This window comes from Nerophis ophidion, linkage group LG04, assembly GCF_033978795.1.
Source record: "Nerophis ophidion isolate RoL-2023_Sa linkage group LG04, RoL_Noph_v1.0, whole genome shotgun sequence".
NCBI lineage: Eukaryota > Metazoa > Chordata > Actinopteri > Syngnathiformes > Syngnathidae > Nerophis > Nerophis ophidion.
Genome location: NC_084614.1, coordinates 83671747 through 83691431, shown reverse-complemented (window position 1 = coordinate 83691431; position 19685 = coordinate 83671747). Strand labels below are relative to the sequence as shown.

The window sequence follows — 19685 nt, the reverse complement described above, 5'->3', positions numbered from 1 at the left end:
CAATCATGCACTCAAAAGATTAAGTGCAAGTACACAAGTGTAACACACTTATGCAATCAAAAGACTAAGTGTAAGTACACAAGTGTAACACACTTACGCACTTGAAAGACTAAGTGCAAGTACACAAGTGTATCACACTTATGCAATCAAAATACTAAGTGCAAGTATGCAAGTGTAACACTAATGCATTTAAAAGATTAAGTGTAACAATTATAACACAATTATGCACTCAAAAGATTAAGTGTAAATACACAAGTTTAACACTTATGCAATCAAAATACTAAGTGTAAGTACACAAGTGTAACACACTTATGCACATGAAAGACTAAGTGCAAGTACACAAGTGTAACACACTTATGCAATCAAAATACTAAGTGCAAATATGCAAGTGTAACACTAATGCACTCAAAAGACTAAGTGTAACAATTATAACACAATTATGCACTCAAAAGATTAAGTGTAAGTACACAAGTGTAACACACTTATGCAATCAAAATACTAAGTGCAAGTATGCAAGTGTAACACTAATGCACTCACAAGCCTAAGTGTAAGTATGCAAGTATTTCACACTTATGCACTCAAAATATTAAGTGTAAGTATGCACTTGTACTGCATTTATGCACTCAAAAGATTAAGTGTAAGTACACAAGTGTAACACACTTATGCAATCAAAATATTAAGTGCAAGTATGCAAGTATAACACACTAATGCACTCAAAAGATTAAGTATAAGTATGCAAGTGCAACACACTTATGCAATCAAAATACTAAGTGTAAGTATGCAAGTGTAACACTAATGCACTCAAAAGATTAAGTGTAAGTACACAAGTGTAACGCACTTATGCACTCAAAAGACTAAGTGTAAGTACGCAAGTGTAAAACACTTATGCACTTGAAAGACTAAGTGTAACAATTATAACACAATTATGCACTCAAAATACTAAGTGTAAGTACACAAGTGTAACACACTTCTGCAATCAAAATACTAAGTGCAAGTATGCAAGTGTAACACTAATGCACTCAAAAAACTAAGTGTAAGTATGCAAGTATAGCACACGTATGCACTCAAAAGATTAAATCTAAGTATGCACTTGTACTGCATTTATGCACTCAAAAGATTAGGTGTAAGTACACAAGTGTAACACACTTATGCAATCAAAATACTAAGTGCAAGTATGCAAGTGTAACACCTTAATGCATTCAAAAGACTAAGTGTAAGTATGCAAGTGTAACACACTTATGCAATCAAAATACTAAGTGTAAGTATGCAAGTATAACACACTAATGCACTCAAAAGATTAAGTGTAAGTATGCAAGTGCAACACACTTATGCAATCAAAAGACTAAGTGTAAGTATGCAAGTGTAACACTAATGCACTCAAAAGATTAAGTGTAAGTACACAAGTGTAACACACTAATGCACTCAAAAGATTAAGTGTAAGTACACAAGTGTAACACACTTATGCAATCAAAATACTAAGTGCAAGTATGCAAGTATAACACACTAATGCACTCAAAAGATTAAGTGTAAGTATGCAAGTGCAAACAATTTGAAATGTGGACTCGTCAGACCACAGAACACTTTTCCACTTTGCATCAGTCCATCTTAGAGGATCTCGGACCCAAAGAAGCTGGCGGCGTTTCTGGATGTTGTTGATAAATGGCTTTGGCTTTGCATAGTAGAGCTTTTACTTGCACTTACAGATCTAGCGACAAACTGTATTTGGTGACAGTGGTTTTCTAAAGTGTTCCTGAGCCCATGTGGTGATATCCTTTAGAGATTGATGTCGGTTTTTGATACAGTGCCGTGATTTCTCCAGATTCTCTGTCCCTTTTGATGATATTATGGAGCGTAGATGTTGAAATCGCTAAATTTCTTGCAATGTCACTTTGAGAAAGGTTGTTCTTAAACTGTTTGACTATTTGCTCACGCAGTTGTGGACAAAGGGGTGTACCTCGCCCCATCCTTTCTTGTGAAAGACTGAGCATTTTTGAGGAAGCTGTTTTTATACCCAATCATGGCACCCACCTGTTCCCAATTAGCCTGCACACCTGTGAGATGTTCCAAATAAATGGGTTATACTTGTATAGCGCTTTTCTACCTTTTTAAGGAACTCAAAGCGCTTTGACACTATTTCCATATTCACCCATTCACACACTGATGGCGGGAGCTGCCATGCAAGGCGCTAACCAGTTATAGTTATTTGAAGAGTCAGTGCTGCAAGGGGTTCTGGGTATTTGTTCTGTTGTGTCGATGTTGCGTTACCATGCGGATGTTCTCCCAAAATGTGTTTGTCATTCTTCTTTGGTGTGGGTTCACAGTGTGGCGCATGTTTGTAACAGTGTTAAAGTTGTTTACACGGCCACCCTCAGTGTGACCTGTATGGCTGTTGACCAAGTATGCATTGCATTCACTAATGTGTGTTAGCAGAAGCTCAATGCAACATGTCGCTGGGCCAACATGCTGTTTGTACAAAATATAGATTTTTTCTAACCTGTAGGGCTCCGTTCAAGTTTGGTCCTGAGGACCCAGAAGGGTCTTGGTCATAAAAATGGTGAAAATAAGTCAACTTCAGATCTGTCGAGCTATTTGAAAAAAATGCTTTATGCCCTTTTTGTTAATTAAAATCCCATTTTATGGCAAAAACACAAAATATGCAATATTTTCCCCCACAACGTTTAATGTGACGTGATTGGAGTCTTAAATAAATGGTAAATGGGTTATACTTGTATAGCGCTTTTATACCTTTTTGAGTGCTTTGACACTATTTCCACATTCACCCATTCACACACTGATGGCGGGAACTGCCATGCAAGACGCGAACCAGTTATAGTCATTTGAAGAGTTAGTGCTGCAAGGGGTTCTGGGTATTTGTTCTGTTGTGTCGATGTTGCGTTACCATGCGGATGTTCTCCCAAAATGTGTTTGTCATTCTTGTTTGGTGTGGGTTCACAGTGTGGCGCATATTTGTAACAGTGTTAAAGTTGTTTACACGGCCACCCTCAGTGTGACCTGTAGGGCTCCGTTCAAGTTTGGTCCTGAGGACCCTGAAGGGTCTTGGTCATAAAAATGGTCAAAATAAGTCAACTTCAGAACTGTTGAGCTATTTAAAAAAAATGCTTTATGCCCTTTTTGTTAATTAAAATCCCATTTTATGGCAAAAACACAAAATATGCAATATTTTCCCCCAAAACGTTTAATGTGACGTGATTGGAGTCTTAAATAAATGGTAAATGGGTTATACTTGTATAGCGTTTTAATACCTTTTTAAGGGACTCAAAGCGCTTTGACACTATTTCCACATTCACCCATTCACACACTGATGGCGGGAGCTGCCATGCAAGACGCGAACCAGTTATAGTCATTTGAAGAGTTAGTGCTGCAAGGGGTTCTGGGTATTTGTTCTGTTGTGTCGATGTTGCGTTACCATGCGGATGTTCTCCCAAAATGTGTTTGTCATTCTTGTTTGGTGTGGGTTCACAGTGTGGTGCATATTTATAACAGTGTTAAAGTTGTTTACACGGCCACCCTCAGTGTGACCTGTAGGGCTCCGTTCAAGTTTGGTCCTGAGGACTCTTGGTCATAAAAATGGTCAAAATAAGTCAACTTCAGATCTGTCGAGGTATTTAAAAAAAATGCTTTATGCCCTTTTTGTTAATTAAAATCCCATTTTATGGCAAAAACACAAAATATGCAATATTTTCCCCCAAAACGTTTAATGTGAAGTGATTGGAGTCTAAAAAAAATAAATGTTAAATGGGTTATACTTGTATAGCGCTTTTATACCTTTATAAGCGCTTTGACACTATTTCCACATTCACACACACATTCACACACTGATGGTGGGAGCTGCCATGCAAGGCGCGAACCAGTTATAATCATTTGAAGAGTTAGTGCTGCAAGGGGTTCTGGGTATTTGTTCTGTTGTGTCGATGTTGCGTTACCATGCGGATGTTCTCCCAAAATGTGTTTGTCATTCTTGTTTGGTGTGGGTTCACAGTGTGATGCATATTTATAACAGTGTTAAAGTTGTTTACACGGCCACCCTCAGTGTGACCTGTAGGGCTCCGTTCAAGTTTGGTCCTGAGGACCCAGAAGGGTCTTGGTCATAAAAATGGTCAAAATAAGTCAACTTCAGATCTGTCGAGCTATTTAAAAAAAATGCTTTATGCCCTTTTTGTTAATTAAAATCCCATTTTATGGCAAAAACACAAAATATGCAATATTTTCCCCCAAAACGTTTAATGTGACGTGATTGGAGTCTTAAATAAATGTTAAATGGGTTATACTTGTATAGCGCTTTTATACCTTTTTAAGCGCTTTGACACTATTTCTACATTCACACACATATTCACACACTGATGGCGGGAGCTGCCATGCAAGGCGCGAACCAGTTATAGTCATTTGAAGAGTTAGTGCTGCAAGGGGTTCTGGGTATTTGTTCTGTCGTGTCGATGTTGCGTTACCATGCGGATGTTCTCCCAAAATGTGTTTGTCATTCTTGTTTGGTGTGGGTTCACAGTGTGGTGCATATTTATAACAGTGTTAAAGTTGTTTACACGGCCACCCTCAGTGTGACCTGTAGGGCTCCGTTCAAGTTTGGTCCTGAGGACTCTTGGTCATAAAAATGGTCAAAATAAGTCAACTTCAGATCTGTCGAGGTATTTAAAAAAAATGCTTTATGCCCTTTTTGTTAATTAAAATCCCATTTTATGGCAAAAACACAAAATATGCAATATTTTCCCCCAAAACGTTTAATGTGAAGTGATTGGAGTCTTAAATAAATGTTAAATGGGTTATACTTGTGTAGCGCTTTTATACCTTTTTAAGCGCTTTGACACTATTTCTACATTCACACACTGATGGAGGGAGCTGACATGCAAGGTGCCAACCAGCACCCATCAGGAGCAAGGGTGACGTGTCTTGCTCAAGGACACAACGGATGTGACTAGGATGGTAGAAGGCAGGGATTGAACCAGGAACCCTCAGGTTACTGGCACAGCCAATCTCCCAACTTCGCCACGCCATCCCCATAAATAAAATAGGTGATTTTGATGGTGTTTGATGAGCATTTCCCAACTTTATCAGTATTTATTGCCACCTTTCCCAACTTTTCTGTCACGTGTTGCTGGCATCAAATTCTAAAATTAATAATTTTTGCCAAAAAAAAAAAAGTTAATGAGTTTGAACATCAAATATGTTGTCTTTGTCGCATATTCAACATGTACATCATGAGACCTGACAAGTAATCGGTTCCCGTGCTCCCCTGTTCCAGGACTTGATGTTCGTGGCCGACACCGCCAACGCCATCCTCACCGCCCTCGACGACCGCTCCTCCAACGTGCGCGCCAAAGCCGCCTGGTCGCTGGGCAACCTGACCGACACGCTGATCGTCAACATGTGAGAGACATTCGCCGCGTGCTGAAGGCGGCGTGTAACCAACAAGGGGCGTGTCCCTTTTTAGGGACTGCGTGGGCGTGGACTTCCAGGAGGAAATGTCCGACATGTTGCTGCTGAAGATGCTGCAGGCGGCCACGCGGGCGGCGGCCGACAAGGACAAGGTAAAGCCCCGCCCTTTTTTTCCCTCTCTTTTACAGCCGCTTAAGCCAGGGGTGTCCAAACTTTTTCCACTGAAAAATCAAAGCACGCGGGGGCCAAGTTGATATTTTTTCATTTTCAAAACCAATACAATATGAACTTTTTTTTTTTTTTTTAATTGTTGGCAGTCCCTCAAGTTAGGTCTTAAGCAGTGGCCCCCAACCTTTTTGTAGCTGAGGACCGGTCAACGCTTGATAATTTGTCCTGCGGCCCGGGGGGGGGATTCTTTTTTATTTTTATTTTTATTTTTTCTTCTTTTTCATGAAAAAGGGAGGTTTTTGTCATGAAAAAGGGAGTTTTTTGGGGGGTTGGTGCACCATTTGTAAGCGTATCTTGTTTTTTATGTTGATTTAATAAAAAATAAATAAATACAATTGAATAAAAATGTATAAAAATGTATTCTGCGGCCCAGTGGTTGGGGACCACTGGTCTTAAGGACCCAGAAGGGTTTCAGTCTTAAACAAGGTGCAATAAAATAAATAAATATAGAAATAAAAAAAAATAATATTGAATAAAAACTTATTAAAATGTATTCTGCGGCCCGGTGGTTGGGGACCACTGGTCTTAAGGACCCAGAAGGGTTTCAGTCTTAAACAAGGTGCAATAAAATAAATAAATATAAAAATAATATTAAATAAAAATGTATTCTGCGGCCCGGTGGTTGGGGACCACTGGTCTTAAGGACCCAGAAGGGTTTCAGTCTTAAACAAGGTTCAATAAAAATAAATAAATATAAAAATAATATTAAATAAAAATTAATTAAAATTTATACTGCGGCCCGGTGGTTGGGGACCACTGGTCTTAAGGCCCCAGACGGGTTACAGTCTTAAACAAGGTTCAATAAAATAAATAAATATAAAAATAAATACAAATAATATTAAATAAAAATGTATGCTGCGGCCCGGTGGTTGGGGACCACTGGTCTTAAGGACCCAGAAGGGTTTCAGTCTTAAACAAGGTTCAATAAAAATAAATAAATATAAAAATAATATTAAATAAAAATTAATTAAAATTTATACTGCGGCCCGGTGGTTGGGGACCACTGGTCTTAAGGCCCCAGACGGGTTTCAGTCTTAAACAAGGTTCAATAAAATAAATAAATATAAAAATAATATTAAAAAAAAAATTATTAAAATTTATACTGCGGCCCGGTGGTTGGGGACCACTGGTCTTAAGGACCCAGAAGGGTTTCAGTCTTACACAAGGTGCAATAAAATAAATAAATATAAAAATGTATTCTGCGGCACGGTGGTTGGGGACCACTGGTCTTAAGGACCCAGAAGGGTTTCAGTCTTAAACAAGGTGCAATAAAATAAATAAATATAAAAATTAATAAAAATGTATTCTGCGGCACGGTGGTTGGGGACCACTGGTCTTAAGGACCCAGAAGGGTTTCAGTCTTACACAAGGTGCAATAAAATAAATAAATATAAAAATGTATTCTGCGGCACGGTGGTTGGGGACCACTGGTCTTAAGGACCCAGAAGGGTTTCAGTCTTAAACAAGGTGCAATAAAATAAATAAATATAAAAATAATATTAAATAAAAATTAATTAAAATTTATACTGCGGCCCGGTGGTTGGGGACCACTGGTCTTAAGGACCCAGAAGGGTTTCAGTCTTAAACAAGGTGCAATAAAATAAATAAATATAAAAATTAATAAAAATGTATTCTGCGGCCCGGTGGTTGGGGACCACTGGTCTTAAGGACCCAGAAGCGTTTCAGTCTTAAACAAGGTGCAATAAAATAAATAAATAAATATAAAAATAATACTAAATAAAAATGAATTAAAATGTATTCTGCGGCCCGGTGGTTGGGGACCACTGGTCTTAAGGACCCAGAAGGGTTTCAGTCTTAAACAAGGTTCAAAATAAGTCATACATTATTTTTTTCATAAAACCCTTGAATCGCTAACTCTACTTCATTATTTGTTTTACTTTTTACGAGCTTTTTGTCAAAACCCTATTTTTGGAGGCAAAATACAAAATGCTCAATATTTTTCTCAAAAAGATTTTCAAAGTGAAATATTTAAGGTGAATTAATTAGATCCCTAAATACGTCAATTCATAGAAAAATGTATTTGAATTTATTTTTATTTTTATTTTTTTTAACAAAAACAGTTAAATTCCACTAAAATCCTTAGGGATCCAAAAGTGCCCCACTCATAAAAAGGTCATGCTTTTTTATTTTATTTTTATTTTTCATTCAACACTTAAACCTCTATATCAGCTTCAGATAATATATTGTAATTGGTTTAGTATATTTATAATAACAATCCATAGGATAATTAATATTAGTATATAATTAGTATAGAATTTTTTTTTTCAAATTTTCATATTTTTTACGTTTTTATTTGAATGTATTATTATTGTTGTTTTTTTTAGCGAAGACAGTTATTAAATTCCACTAAAATCCTTAGGGATCCAAAAGTGCCCCACTCATATAAAGGTCATGCTTTTTTATTTTATTTTTATTTTTCATTCAACACTTAAATCTATATATCAGCTTCAGATAATATATTATAATTGGTTTAGTATATTTATAATAACAATCCATAGGATAATTAATATTAGTATATAATTAGTATAGAATTTTTTTTTCTAATTTTCATATTTTTCACGTTTTTGTTTGAATTTACTATTATATATATATATAAATATATATATATATTTTTTTAGCAAAGACAGTTATTAAATTCCACTAAAATCCTTAGGGATCCAAAAGTGCCCCACTCATAAAAAGGTCATGTTTTTTTATTTTATTTTTATTTTTCATTCAACACTTAAATCTCTATATCAGCTTCAGATAATATACTGTAATTGGTTTAGTATATTTATAACAATCAATAGGATAATTAGTATAATTAGTATGGACATTTTTTTTCTTCTAATTTTCATATTTTTCACGTTTTTATGTTTGTTGTATTTATGTCCTTTTTGTCCTTAAATCAATCAATAATTTATAGCAACATTGATTTTTATTCATTATTTTTTTTTTTTTAAATGATTAAATAAATGGTGTTATTAGAGTCAACAATGCAACTTTTTCTCGTTGCATTTCACCTATTTGCTCTTTTATTCCACTTTTTAATGTTTAAAAAAAAAATATATATTTTAGTATTTTTAGAATGTTGTGTTGCGGGCCGCAAATGGCCCCCGTGTCTAGCCCCGCCCCCTTCGGGTGCAGACGTCCAAAGTGTGGCATATGTTCCTCCCGCGCAGGTGAAGTGCAACGCCGTGCGAGCCCTCGGCAACCTGCTCCACTTCCTGCGCGACGGTCAGCTGAGCCGCGCTGCTTTCCGGCAGCCGCTAGAGGGCGCCGTGCGAGCCCTGGTCAAGACCGTGCAGTCCGTCGCCACCATGAAGGTCCGATGGAACGCCTGCTACGCCCTGGGGAACGCCTTCAGGAACCCCGCCCTGCCGCTCGGTAGGTGGAGCGCTTGTCGGCGTAGCTCGGTTGGTAGAGCAACTTATGGGTTCCAGGTTCGATTCCCGCTTCTGCCATCCGAGTCACTTCCTTTGTGTCCTTGAGCAAGACACTTTACCCTCCTGCTACCAGTGCCAACCACACTGGTTTAAATGTAACTTAGATATTGGGTTTCACTATGTAAAGTGCTGTGAGTCACTAGAGAAAAGCGCTATATAAATAGAATTCACTTCACTTGTTTTGGAGGTTGAGTTATGTCAGGGGTGGCCTAACTTTTCCACTGAGGGTCACCAACTGACAAATCGACGGATGCAACGGCCATTTTGCTAAAAAAAAAACAAAAAAAAACTAGCATGCTAACGTTAGCATGCTACCAGAAATCATTTGTCAAGTGCAAAATTTGCTCAAAAGAAGCTAGCATGCTAACAGGTATCAATTGTCAGGGGAAGAAATATTTGACGCTGCTGTGAATAGCTGGAAAATTGGCCTAAAAAATTAGCACGCCAACGTTAGCATGCTACCAGGAATCATTTGTCAAGTGCAAAATTTGCTCAAAAGAAGCTAGAATGCTAACAGGTATCAATCGTCAGGTGAAGAAATATTTGACGCTGCGGTGAATAGCTAGAAAATTGGCCCAAAAAATTAGCAAGCTAATGTTAGCATGCTACCAGGAATCATTTGTCAAGTGCAAAATTTGCTCAAAAGAATCTAGGATGCTAACAAGTATCAATCGTCAGGTGAAGAAATATTTGACGCTGCGGTGAATAGCTGGAAAATTGGCCTAAAAAATTAGCACGCCAACATTAGCATGCTACCAGGAATCATTTGTCAAGTGCAAAATTTGCTCAAAAGAAGCTAGCATGCTAACAGGTATCAATCGTCAGGTGAAAAAATATTTGACGCTGCGGTGAATAGCTGGAAAATTGGCCCAAAAAATTAGCACGTCAACGTTAGCATGCTACCAGGAATCATTTGTCAAGTGCAAAATTTGCTCAAAAGAAGCTAACATGCTAACAGGTATCAATCGTCAGGTGAAAAAATATTTGACGCTGCGGTGAATAGCTGGAAAATTGGCCCAAAAAATTAGCACGTCAACGTTAGCATGCTACCATGAATCATTTGTCAAGTGCAAAATTTGCTCAAAAGAAGCAAGCATGCTAACAGGTATCAATCGTCAGGTGAAGAAATATTTGACGCTGCGGTGAATAGCTAGAAAATTGGCCCAAAAAATTAGCAAGCTAAAGTTAGCATGCTACCAGGAATCATTTGTCAAGTGCTAAATTTTCTCAAAAGAAGCCCGCATGCTAACAGGTATCAATCGTCAGGTGAACAAATATTTGACGCTGCTGTGAATAGCTGGAAAATTGACCCAAAAAATTAGCACGCTAACGTTAGCATGCTACCAGGAATCATTTGTCAAGTGCAAAATTTGCTCAAAAAAAGCTAGCATGCTAACAGTTATCAATCGTCAGATGAAGAAATATTTGACGCTGCGGTGAATAGCTGTAAAATTGGCCTAAAAAATTAGCACACCAACGTTAGCATGCTACCAGGAATCATTTGTCAAGTGCAAAATTTGCTCAAAAGAAGCTAGCATGCTAACAGCTATCAATCGTCAAGTGAAAAAAATATTTGACGCTGCTGTGAATAGCTGGAAAATTGGCCCAAAAAATTAGCACGCTAACGTTAGCATGCTACCCCGAATCATTTGTCAAGTGCAAAATTTGCTCAAAAGAATCTAGGATGCTAACAGGTATCAATCGTCAGGTGAACAAATATTTGACGCTGCGGTGAATAGCTAGAAAATTTGCAAAAAAAATTAGCACACCAACGTTAGCATGCTACCAGGAATCATTTGTCAAGTGCAAAATTTGCTCAAAAAAAGCTAGCATGCTAACAGCTATCAATCGTCAAGTGAAAAAAATATTGGACGCTGCGGTGAATATCTGGAAAATTGGCCCCAAAAATTAGCACGCTAACGTTAGCATGCTACCAGGAATCATTTGTCAAGTGCAAAATTTGCTCAAATGAAGCTAGCATGCTAACTGGTATCAATCGTCAAGTGAAAAAATATTTGACGCTGCGGTGAATAGCTAGAAAATTGGCAACAAAAAAAAAAGCTCAAGTTAGCATGCTACCAGGAATCATTTGTCAAGTGCTAAATTTTCTCAAAAGAAGCCAGCATGCTAACAGGCATCAATCGTCAGGTGAAAAAATATTTGACGCTGCGGTGAATAGCTGGAAAATTAACCCAAAAGCTAGCATGCTCAGGTGTTATTCATCAAATGACTGTTTGACGCTGCACAATAGAGATGGAAAATTTGCAAAAAAAAGCTAGCATGCTAATATTATTCGTTAAGTGACAAAATTTTGGACGCTGCAGAGTGGAGATGCAAAATTTGCACAAAAAAGCTAGCATGTTAACGTTAAAATGTTAACAGGTATCATTCTTCAAGTGAAGAAATATTTTACGCTGCGGTGAATAGCTGGAAAATTGGCAAAAAAAAAGCTATTCTGCTAATAGATACTATTCGTCAAATGTAAAAATATTTGACGCTGCAGTGTGTAGATGCAAAATTAGCACAAAAAAGCTAGCATGCTAACATTAAAATGCTAACAGGCATCATTCGTCAAGTGACAAAATATTTGACGCTGCGGTGAATAGCTGGAAAATTGGCAAAAAAAATAGCATTCTAATAAATATTCGTTAAGTGACAAAATATTGGACGCTGCAGAGTGGAGATGCAAAATTTGCACAAAAAAGCTAGCATGCTAACGTTGAAATGCTAACAGGTATCATTCTTCAAGTGAAAAAATATTTGACGCTGCGGTGAATAGCTGGAAAATTGGCAAAAAAAAAACTAGCATGCTAATAGATATTATCCGTCAAGTGACAAAATATTTGACGCTGCAAAGTGGAGATGCAAAATTTGCACAAAAAAGCTAGCATGCTAACGTTAAAATGCTAACAGGCATCATTCGTCAAGTGACAAAATATCTGACGCTGCGTGTATAGCTGCAAAATAAGCAAAAAAAGCTAGCATGCTCAGGTGTTATTAGTCAAATGACGGAATATTTGACGCTGCAGAGTGGAGATGCAAAATTTGCACAAAAAAGCTAGCATGCTAACGATAAAATGCTAACAGGCATCATTCGTCAAGTGCAAAAATATTTGACGCTGCGGTGATTAGCTCTAAAATTGGCAAAAAAAGCTATTATGCTAATAGATAATATTCGTTAAGTGACAAAATATTGGATGCTGTATAGTGGAGATGCAAAATTTGCACGAAAAAGCTAACATTCTAACAACAGAATGCTAACAGGTATGCTTTGTCAAGTGAAAAAATATTTGACGCTGCGGTGAATAGCTGGAAAATTGGCAAAAAAAGCAAGCATGCTAATAGATATTATCCGTCAAGTGACAGAATATTTGACGCTGCAGAGTGGAGATGCAACATTTGCACAAAAAAGCTAGCATGCTAACGTTAAAATGCTAACAAGCATCATTCGTCAAGTGACAAAATATTTGACGTTGTGGTGAATAGCTGGAAAATTGGCAAAAAAAAAGCTATTCTGCTAATAGATATTATTCGTTAAGTGACAAAATATTTGACGGTGCAGAGTGGAGATGCAAAATTTGCACAAAAAAGCTAGCATGCTAACATTAAAATGCTAACAGGCATCATTCGTCAAGTGACAAAATATTTGACATTGTGGTGAATAGCTGGAAAATTGGCAAAAATAATAGCATGCTAATAGATATTCGTTAAGTGACAAAATATTTGATGCAGCAGAGTGGAAATGCAAAATTTGCTCAAAAAAGGCTAGCATGCTAACGTTAAAATTCTAACAGGCATCATTCGTCAAGTGAAAAAGTATGACGCTGCGGTGAATAGCTGGAAAATTTTCAAAAAAAGCTAGCATGCTCAGCTGTTATTCATCAAATGACTGATTATTTGATGCTGCACATTAGAGATGGAAAATTTTTAATTTTATTTTTTTTTTGTCATGAAAAAAGGAGGTTTCTTGGGTTGGTGCACTAATTGTAAGTGTATTTTGTGTTTTTTTATGTTGATTTAATAAAAATAAAAAAAATAATAATAAAAAAATATACATATATATTTTTTTCAATTAATAAAAATTCTTCTGCGGCCCGGTGGTTGGGGGCCACTGCGTTAAGTGACAAAATATTTGACGCTGTGGTGAAAAGCTGGAAAATTGGCAAAAAAAAATAGCATGCTAATAGATATTCGTTAAGTGACAAAATATTTGACGCTGCAGAGTGGAAATGCAAAATTTGCTCAAAAAAGGCTTGCATGCTAACGTTAAAATTCTAACAGGCATCATTCGTCAAGTGAAAAAGTATGACGCTGCGGTGAATAGCTGGAAAATTTTCAAAAAAAGCTAGCATGCTAATGGATATTATTCGTTAAGTGACTAAATATTTGACGCTGCAGAGTGGAGATGCAAAATTTGCACAAAAAAGCTAGCATGCTAACGTTAAAATGCTAACATGTATCATTCTTCAAGTGAAAAAATATTTCACGCCGCGGTGATTAGCTGGAAAATTAACAAAAAAGCTAGCATGCTCAGCTGTTTTTCATCAAATGACTGATTATTTGACGCTGCACAGTAGAGATGGAAAATTTTTAATTTTATTTTTTTTTTGTCATGAAAAAAGGAGGTTTTTTGGGTTGGTGCACTAATTGTAAGTGTATTTTGTGTTTTTTATGTTGATTTAATAAAAAAAAAAAAAATAATAATAAAAAAATATACATATATATTTTTTTCAATTAATAAAAATTCTTCTGCGGCCCGCTGGTTGGGGGCCACTGCGTTAAGTGACAAAATGTTTGACGCTGTGGTGAATAGCTGGAAAATTGGCAAAAAAAAATAGCATGCTAATAGATATTCGTTAAGTGACAAAATATTTGATGCAGCAGGGTGGAAATGCAAAATTTGCTCAAAAGAGGCTAGCATGCTAACGTTAAAATGCTAACAGGCATCATTCGTCAAGTGCAAAAATATTTGATGCTGCAGTGATTAGCTGGAAAATTGTCAAAAAAAGCTAGCATGCTAATAAATATTCGTTAAGTGACAAAATATTTGACGCTGCAGAGTGGAAATGCAAAATTTGCTCAAAAGAGGCTAGCATGCTAACGTTAAAATGCTAACAGGCATCATTCGTCAAGTGACAACATATTTGACGCTGCAGAGTGGCGATGCAAAATTTGCACAAAAAAGCTAGCATGCTAATGTTAAAATGCTAACAGGCATCATTCGTCAAGTGACAAAATATTTGACGCTGTGGTGAATAGCTGGAAAATTGGCAAAAAAAATAGCATGCTGATAGATATTCGTTAAGTGACAAAATATTTGATGCAGCAGAGTGGAAATGCAAAATTTGCTCAAAAGAGGCTAGCATGCTAACGTTAAAATGCTAACAGACATCATTCGTCAAGTGACAAAATTTGACGCTGCGTTGAATAGCTGGAAAATTGGCAAAAAAAGCTATTCTGCTAATAGATATTATTCGTTAAGTGACAAAATATTTGACGCTGCATAGTGGAGATGCAAAATTTGCACAAAAAAGCTAGCATGCTAATGGATATTATCCGTCAAGTGACAAAATATTTGACGCTGCAGAGTGGAGATGCAAAATTTGCACAAAAAAGCTAGCATGCTAACGTTAAAATGCTAACATGTATCATTCTTCAAGTGAAAAAATATTTCACGCTGCGGTGATTAGCTGGAAAATTTACAAAAAAGCTAGCATGCTCAGCTGTTATTCATCAAATGACTGATTATTTGACGCTGCACAGTAGAGATGGCAAATTTTTAATTTTATTTTTTTTTGTCATGAAAAAAGGAGGTTTTTTGGGTTGGTGCACTAATTGTAAGTGTATTATGTGTTTTTTATGTTGATTTAATAAAAAAATAATAATAATAATAAAAAAATATACATATATATTTTTTTCAATTAATAAAAATTCTTCTGCGGCCCGGTGGTTGGGGACCACTGCGTTAAGTGACAAAATATTTGACGCTGTGGTGAATAGCTGGAAAATTGGCAAAAAAAAATAGCATGCTAATAGATATTCGTTAAGTGACAAAATATTTGACGCTGCAGAGTGGAAATGCAAAATTTGCTCAAAAGAGGCTAGCATGCTAACGTTAAAATGCTAACAGGCATCATTCGTCAAGTGACAACATATTTGACGCTGCAGAGTGGCGATGCAAAATTTGCACAAAAAAGCTAGCATGCTAATGTTAAAATGCTAACAGGCATCATTCGTCAAGTGACAAAATATTTGACGCTGTGGTGAATAGCTGGAAAATTGGCAAAAAAAATAGCATGCTAATAGATATTCGTTAAGTGACAAAATATTTGATGCAGCAGGGTGGAAATGCAAAATTTGCTCAAAAGAGGCTAGCATGCTAACGTTAAAATGCTAACAGACATCATTCGTCAAGTGACAAAATTTGACGCTGCGTTGAATAGCTGGAAGATTGGCAAAAAAAGCTAGCATGCTAATAGATATTAATCGTCAAGTGACAAAATATTTGACGCTGCAGAGTGGAAATGCAAAATTTGCAAAAATGCTAACATTACAATGCTAACACTAGAATGCTAACAATTGTGCGACCCCCTGCTCTATGTGGCAATTCTGTCAGCTGGGATAGGCTCCAGCCTCCTTGATCCCTGCAAATGAACACGTGACAAAAAAAAAAAGGATTATTTTCTTCATTCTTCGTCTAATTTAGCCGCTGCCTTTTGTCCCCGCAGACTCCGCCTCCTGGTCCGGCGACGCCTTCTCCGCCCTCTGCGACGTGGTCACGTCCTGCAAGAACTTCAAGGTGCGCATCAAGTCGGCCGCCGCCCTCGCCATGCCCGCCCACCGCCGCTGCTACGGCGACGCGGCGCGCTTCGGCGGCGTGTGGCGCTCGCTCGCCGCGGCGCTGGAGACCAGCGAGGACACGCAGGACTTCCTGGAGTACCGCTACAGCGCCAGCCTGCGCCACACGCTCTCCCAGGCGCTGCTGCACATGCTCCACCTCAGCCTGCCGCAGGACCTGCCCGCCATCGCCGCCTCGCTGGCCGGCGAGGAGGGGCGGGGCGTCCGGGCGCACCTGATCAAGTACCTCCAAGCCGAGGGCGGAGCCGAGGGGGAGAAGGACGCGGGCGGGGACGCGCCCGACCCTCAGCAGAGAGTCCGGACTCTGCGGCAGACCGCCACCCGCCTCAAGACCATGGAGGACCCCAGCAAAGACCTGCTGCTTGTCTTCTTGGAGAATTTGCTGCAGGCCTGCGAGGAGCCATGAGGTACTGAAGACCTTGAACGCACCGTGCCTTGAACAAAACACTCCTCTAATTCATTTTATCACGTAGTTGTCCCAATTAAATGCCCGATTAAAAAAAAAATTATGTTTTCGGATACTTAAGCTGTGTTGTTCCACTGGAGCGAGCGTTTGGGATGAGAGTGACCAAGAGGGCAGCAAAAACAGGTTTTTATCAATAAATAGAACTAAAAGAGGAGCAGTCACTCACTAAAAGTACAAATGACTTACAAACCCTGTTTCCATATGAGTTGGGAAATGGTGTTAGATGTAAATATAAACAGAATACAATGATTTGCAAATCCTTTTCAAGCCATATTCAGTTGAATATGCTACAAAGACAACATATTTCATGTTCAAACTCATAAACTTTTTTTGTTGTTGCAAATAATTAACTTAGAATTTCATGGCTGCAACACGTGCCAAAGTAGTTGGGAAAGGGCATGTTCACCACTGTGTTACATCACCTTTTCTTTTAACAACACTCAATAAACGTTTGGGAACTGAGGAAACTAATTGTTGAAGCTTTGAAAGTGGAATTCTTTCCCATTCTTGTTTTATGTAGAGCTTCAGTCCTTCAACATTCCGAGGTCTCCGCTGTCCTATTTTACGCTTCACACATTTTCCATGGGAGACAGGCAGGCTAGGTCTGTACCCGCACTCTTTTTTTTTACGAAGCCACGCTGTTGTAACGTGCTAAATGTGGCTTGGCATTGTCTTGCTGAAATAAGCAGGGGCGTCCATGAAAAAGACGACGCTTGGATGGCAGCATATGTTGTTCCAAAACCTGTATGTACCTTTCAGCATTAATGGTGCCTTCACAGATGTGTAAGTTACCCATGCCTTGGGCACTAATGCACCCCCATACCATCACACATGCTGGCTTTTCAACTTTGCGTCGATAACAGTCTGGATGGTTCGCTTCCCCTTTGGTCCGGATGACACGATGTCGAATATTTCCAAAAACAATTTGAAATGTGGACTCGACAGAGCACAGAACACTTTTCCACTTTGCATCAGTCCATCTTAGATGATCTCGGGCCCAGAGAAGCCGGCGGCATTTCTGGATGTTGTTGATAAATGGCTTTCGCTTTGCATAGTAGAGCTTTAACTTGCACTTACAGATGTAGCGACCAACTTTATTTAGTGACTGTGGTTTTCTGAAGTGTTCCTGAGCCCATGTGGTGATATCCTTTAGAGATTCATGTCGGTTTTTTATATAGGGAGGGATCGAATGTCACGGTCATTCAATGTTGGTTTCTGGCCGAGTGATTTCTCCAGATTCTCTGAACCTTTTGATGATATTATGGAGCGTAGATGTTGAAATCCCTAAATTTCTTGCAATGTCACTTTGAGAAAGGTTGTTCTTAAACTGTTTGACTATTTGCTCACACAGTTGTGGACAAAGGGGTGTACCTCGCCCCATCCTTTCTTGTGAAAGACTGAGCATTTTTTGGGAAGCTGTTTTTATAGCCAATCATGGCACCCACCTGTTCCCAATTAGCCTGCACACCTGTGGGATGTCCCCAATAAATGGGTTACACTTGTATAGCGCTTTTCTACCTTTTTAAGGAACTCAAAGGGCTTTGACACTATTTCCACATCCACCCATTCACACACTGATGGCGGGAGCTGCCATGCAAGGCGCTAACCAGTTATAGTTATTTGAAGAGTTAGTGCTGCAAGGGGTTCTGGGTATTTGTTCTGTTGTGTCGATGTTGCGTTACCATGCGGATGTTCTCTCAAAATGTGTTTGTCATTCTTGTTTGGTGTGGGTTCACAGTGTGGCGCATATTTGTAACAGTGTTAAAGTTGTTTACACGGCCACCCTCAGTGTGACCTCTATGGCTGTTGACCAAGTATGCGTTGCATTCACTAAAGTGTGTTCGCAGAAGCTACATGCAACATGTTTGATGAGCATTCCTCAACTTTATCAGTATTTATTGCCACCTTTCCCAACTTCTTTGTCACGTGTTGCTGGCATCAAATTCCAAAGGTAATGATTATTTGCAAAAAAAAAATATTTGTGAGTTTGAACATCAAATATGTTGTCTTTGTAGCATATTCAACTGAATATGGCTTGAAAATGATTTGCAAATCATTGTATTCTGTTTATATTTACATCTAACACCATTTCCCAACTCATATGGAAATAGGTTTTGTACAACGTAAACATAAAAACTGGCAATAGGTAAAAAAAAATGTCAATAAAAACAAGTGTAGTGCCCAATAAAAACATCTTTTCGATCCTTCAAAACAGCCTGAAATTCTCCCAAAGTGATGCGTTCAGGTAACCTCAGATCTTTTTTGTTATTCCCTCCATTGGAATTTGCCGGAAATTGTATCGGCTCCAGGAACCAACGCGCCATGGATGTCATGTGACTGGAGTCTCTGCATGTAAATAAGGGGGAACCAGACCAAGAGGCGATTTATTCATAAAAAAAAAAAAAACAACCATCGGTAAAATGTGCGGACTGACAAAGATGGACGGTTTATCTTTTCATACAAAGTGCAATGGAGGACAAGGTTGGCAGAAACAATAACAAACAGATTTTTCAAGTGCATTCTTAAAAAAACAAAAAAACAAGTCTCCATCCATTTTCTACCGCTTATTCCCGTTTGGGGTCGCGGGGGGCGCTGGCGCCTATCTCAGCTACAATCGGGCGGAAGGCGGGGTACACCCTGGACAAGTCGCCACCTCATCGCAGGGACAACTCTCCATAATCTAGTGAAAGCATAAAAGTTGTCGGACTCAAATAATTTTAAGTTCAAGTGAGATTTTTAAAGACAAGTTCTCATCAATAACACTTAAATGTCGTGACTGTTTCAAGTTCAACCTCACGCTTATTATTTTTTGGATTGTTCAATGGCAGACAATCACCGTGTGAAAATAACATCACCTTAGATTTTTTCTTGTCAGCTGGCACTGAACAACATCAAAAGCAGACTGCAGGAGCTCATTAGTAGGAGAAAAATCACAAAAGTGTTTTTAGTTCAACTATTATAGTTTTTGTGTTATTTTGATTCACCACCAACCTTAAGAGCAGTTATTTTTGGAATGTTCAATGGCAGACGTCTACCATGTGAAATCAATCAATCAATCAATCAATCAATGTTTATTTATATAGCCCCAAATCACAAATGTCTCAAAGGACTGCACAAACCACTATGACTACGACATCCTCGGAAGAACCCACAAAAGGGCAAGGAAAACTCACATCCAGTGGGACGCCAGTGACAATGCTGACTATGAGAAACCTTGGAGAGGACCTCAGATGTGGGCAACCCCCCCCCCCCTCTAGGGGACCGAAAGCAATGGATGT

General features: G+C 38.4%; 1 protein-coding gene across 1 annotated transcript in view; it reads left to right on the top strand.

The window, feature by feature from the left end:
* Nucleotides 1-16878, top strand: part of heatr6 (HEAT repeat containing 6) — a 53697-nt gene extending 36819 nt beyond the window's left edge. The window contains exons 16-19 of the mRNA XM_061899390.1: nt 5276-5400; nt 5465-5561; nt 8820-9024; nt 15812-16878. Coding sequence (XP_061755374.1) covers nt 5276-5400; nt 5465-5561; nt 8820-9024; nt 15812-16347 — 963 coding nt within the window. The 3' untranslated portion in view covers nt 16348-16878. The remainder of the gene's footprint in view (nt 1-5275; nt 5401-5464; nt 5562-8819; nt 9025-15811) is intronic.
* Nucleotides 16879-19685: the final 2807 nt, after the last annotated feature.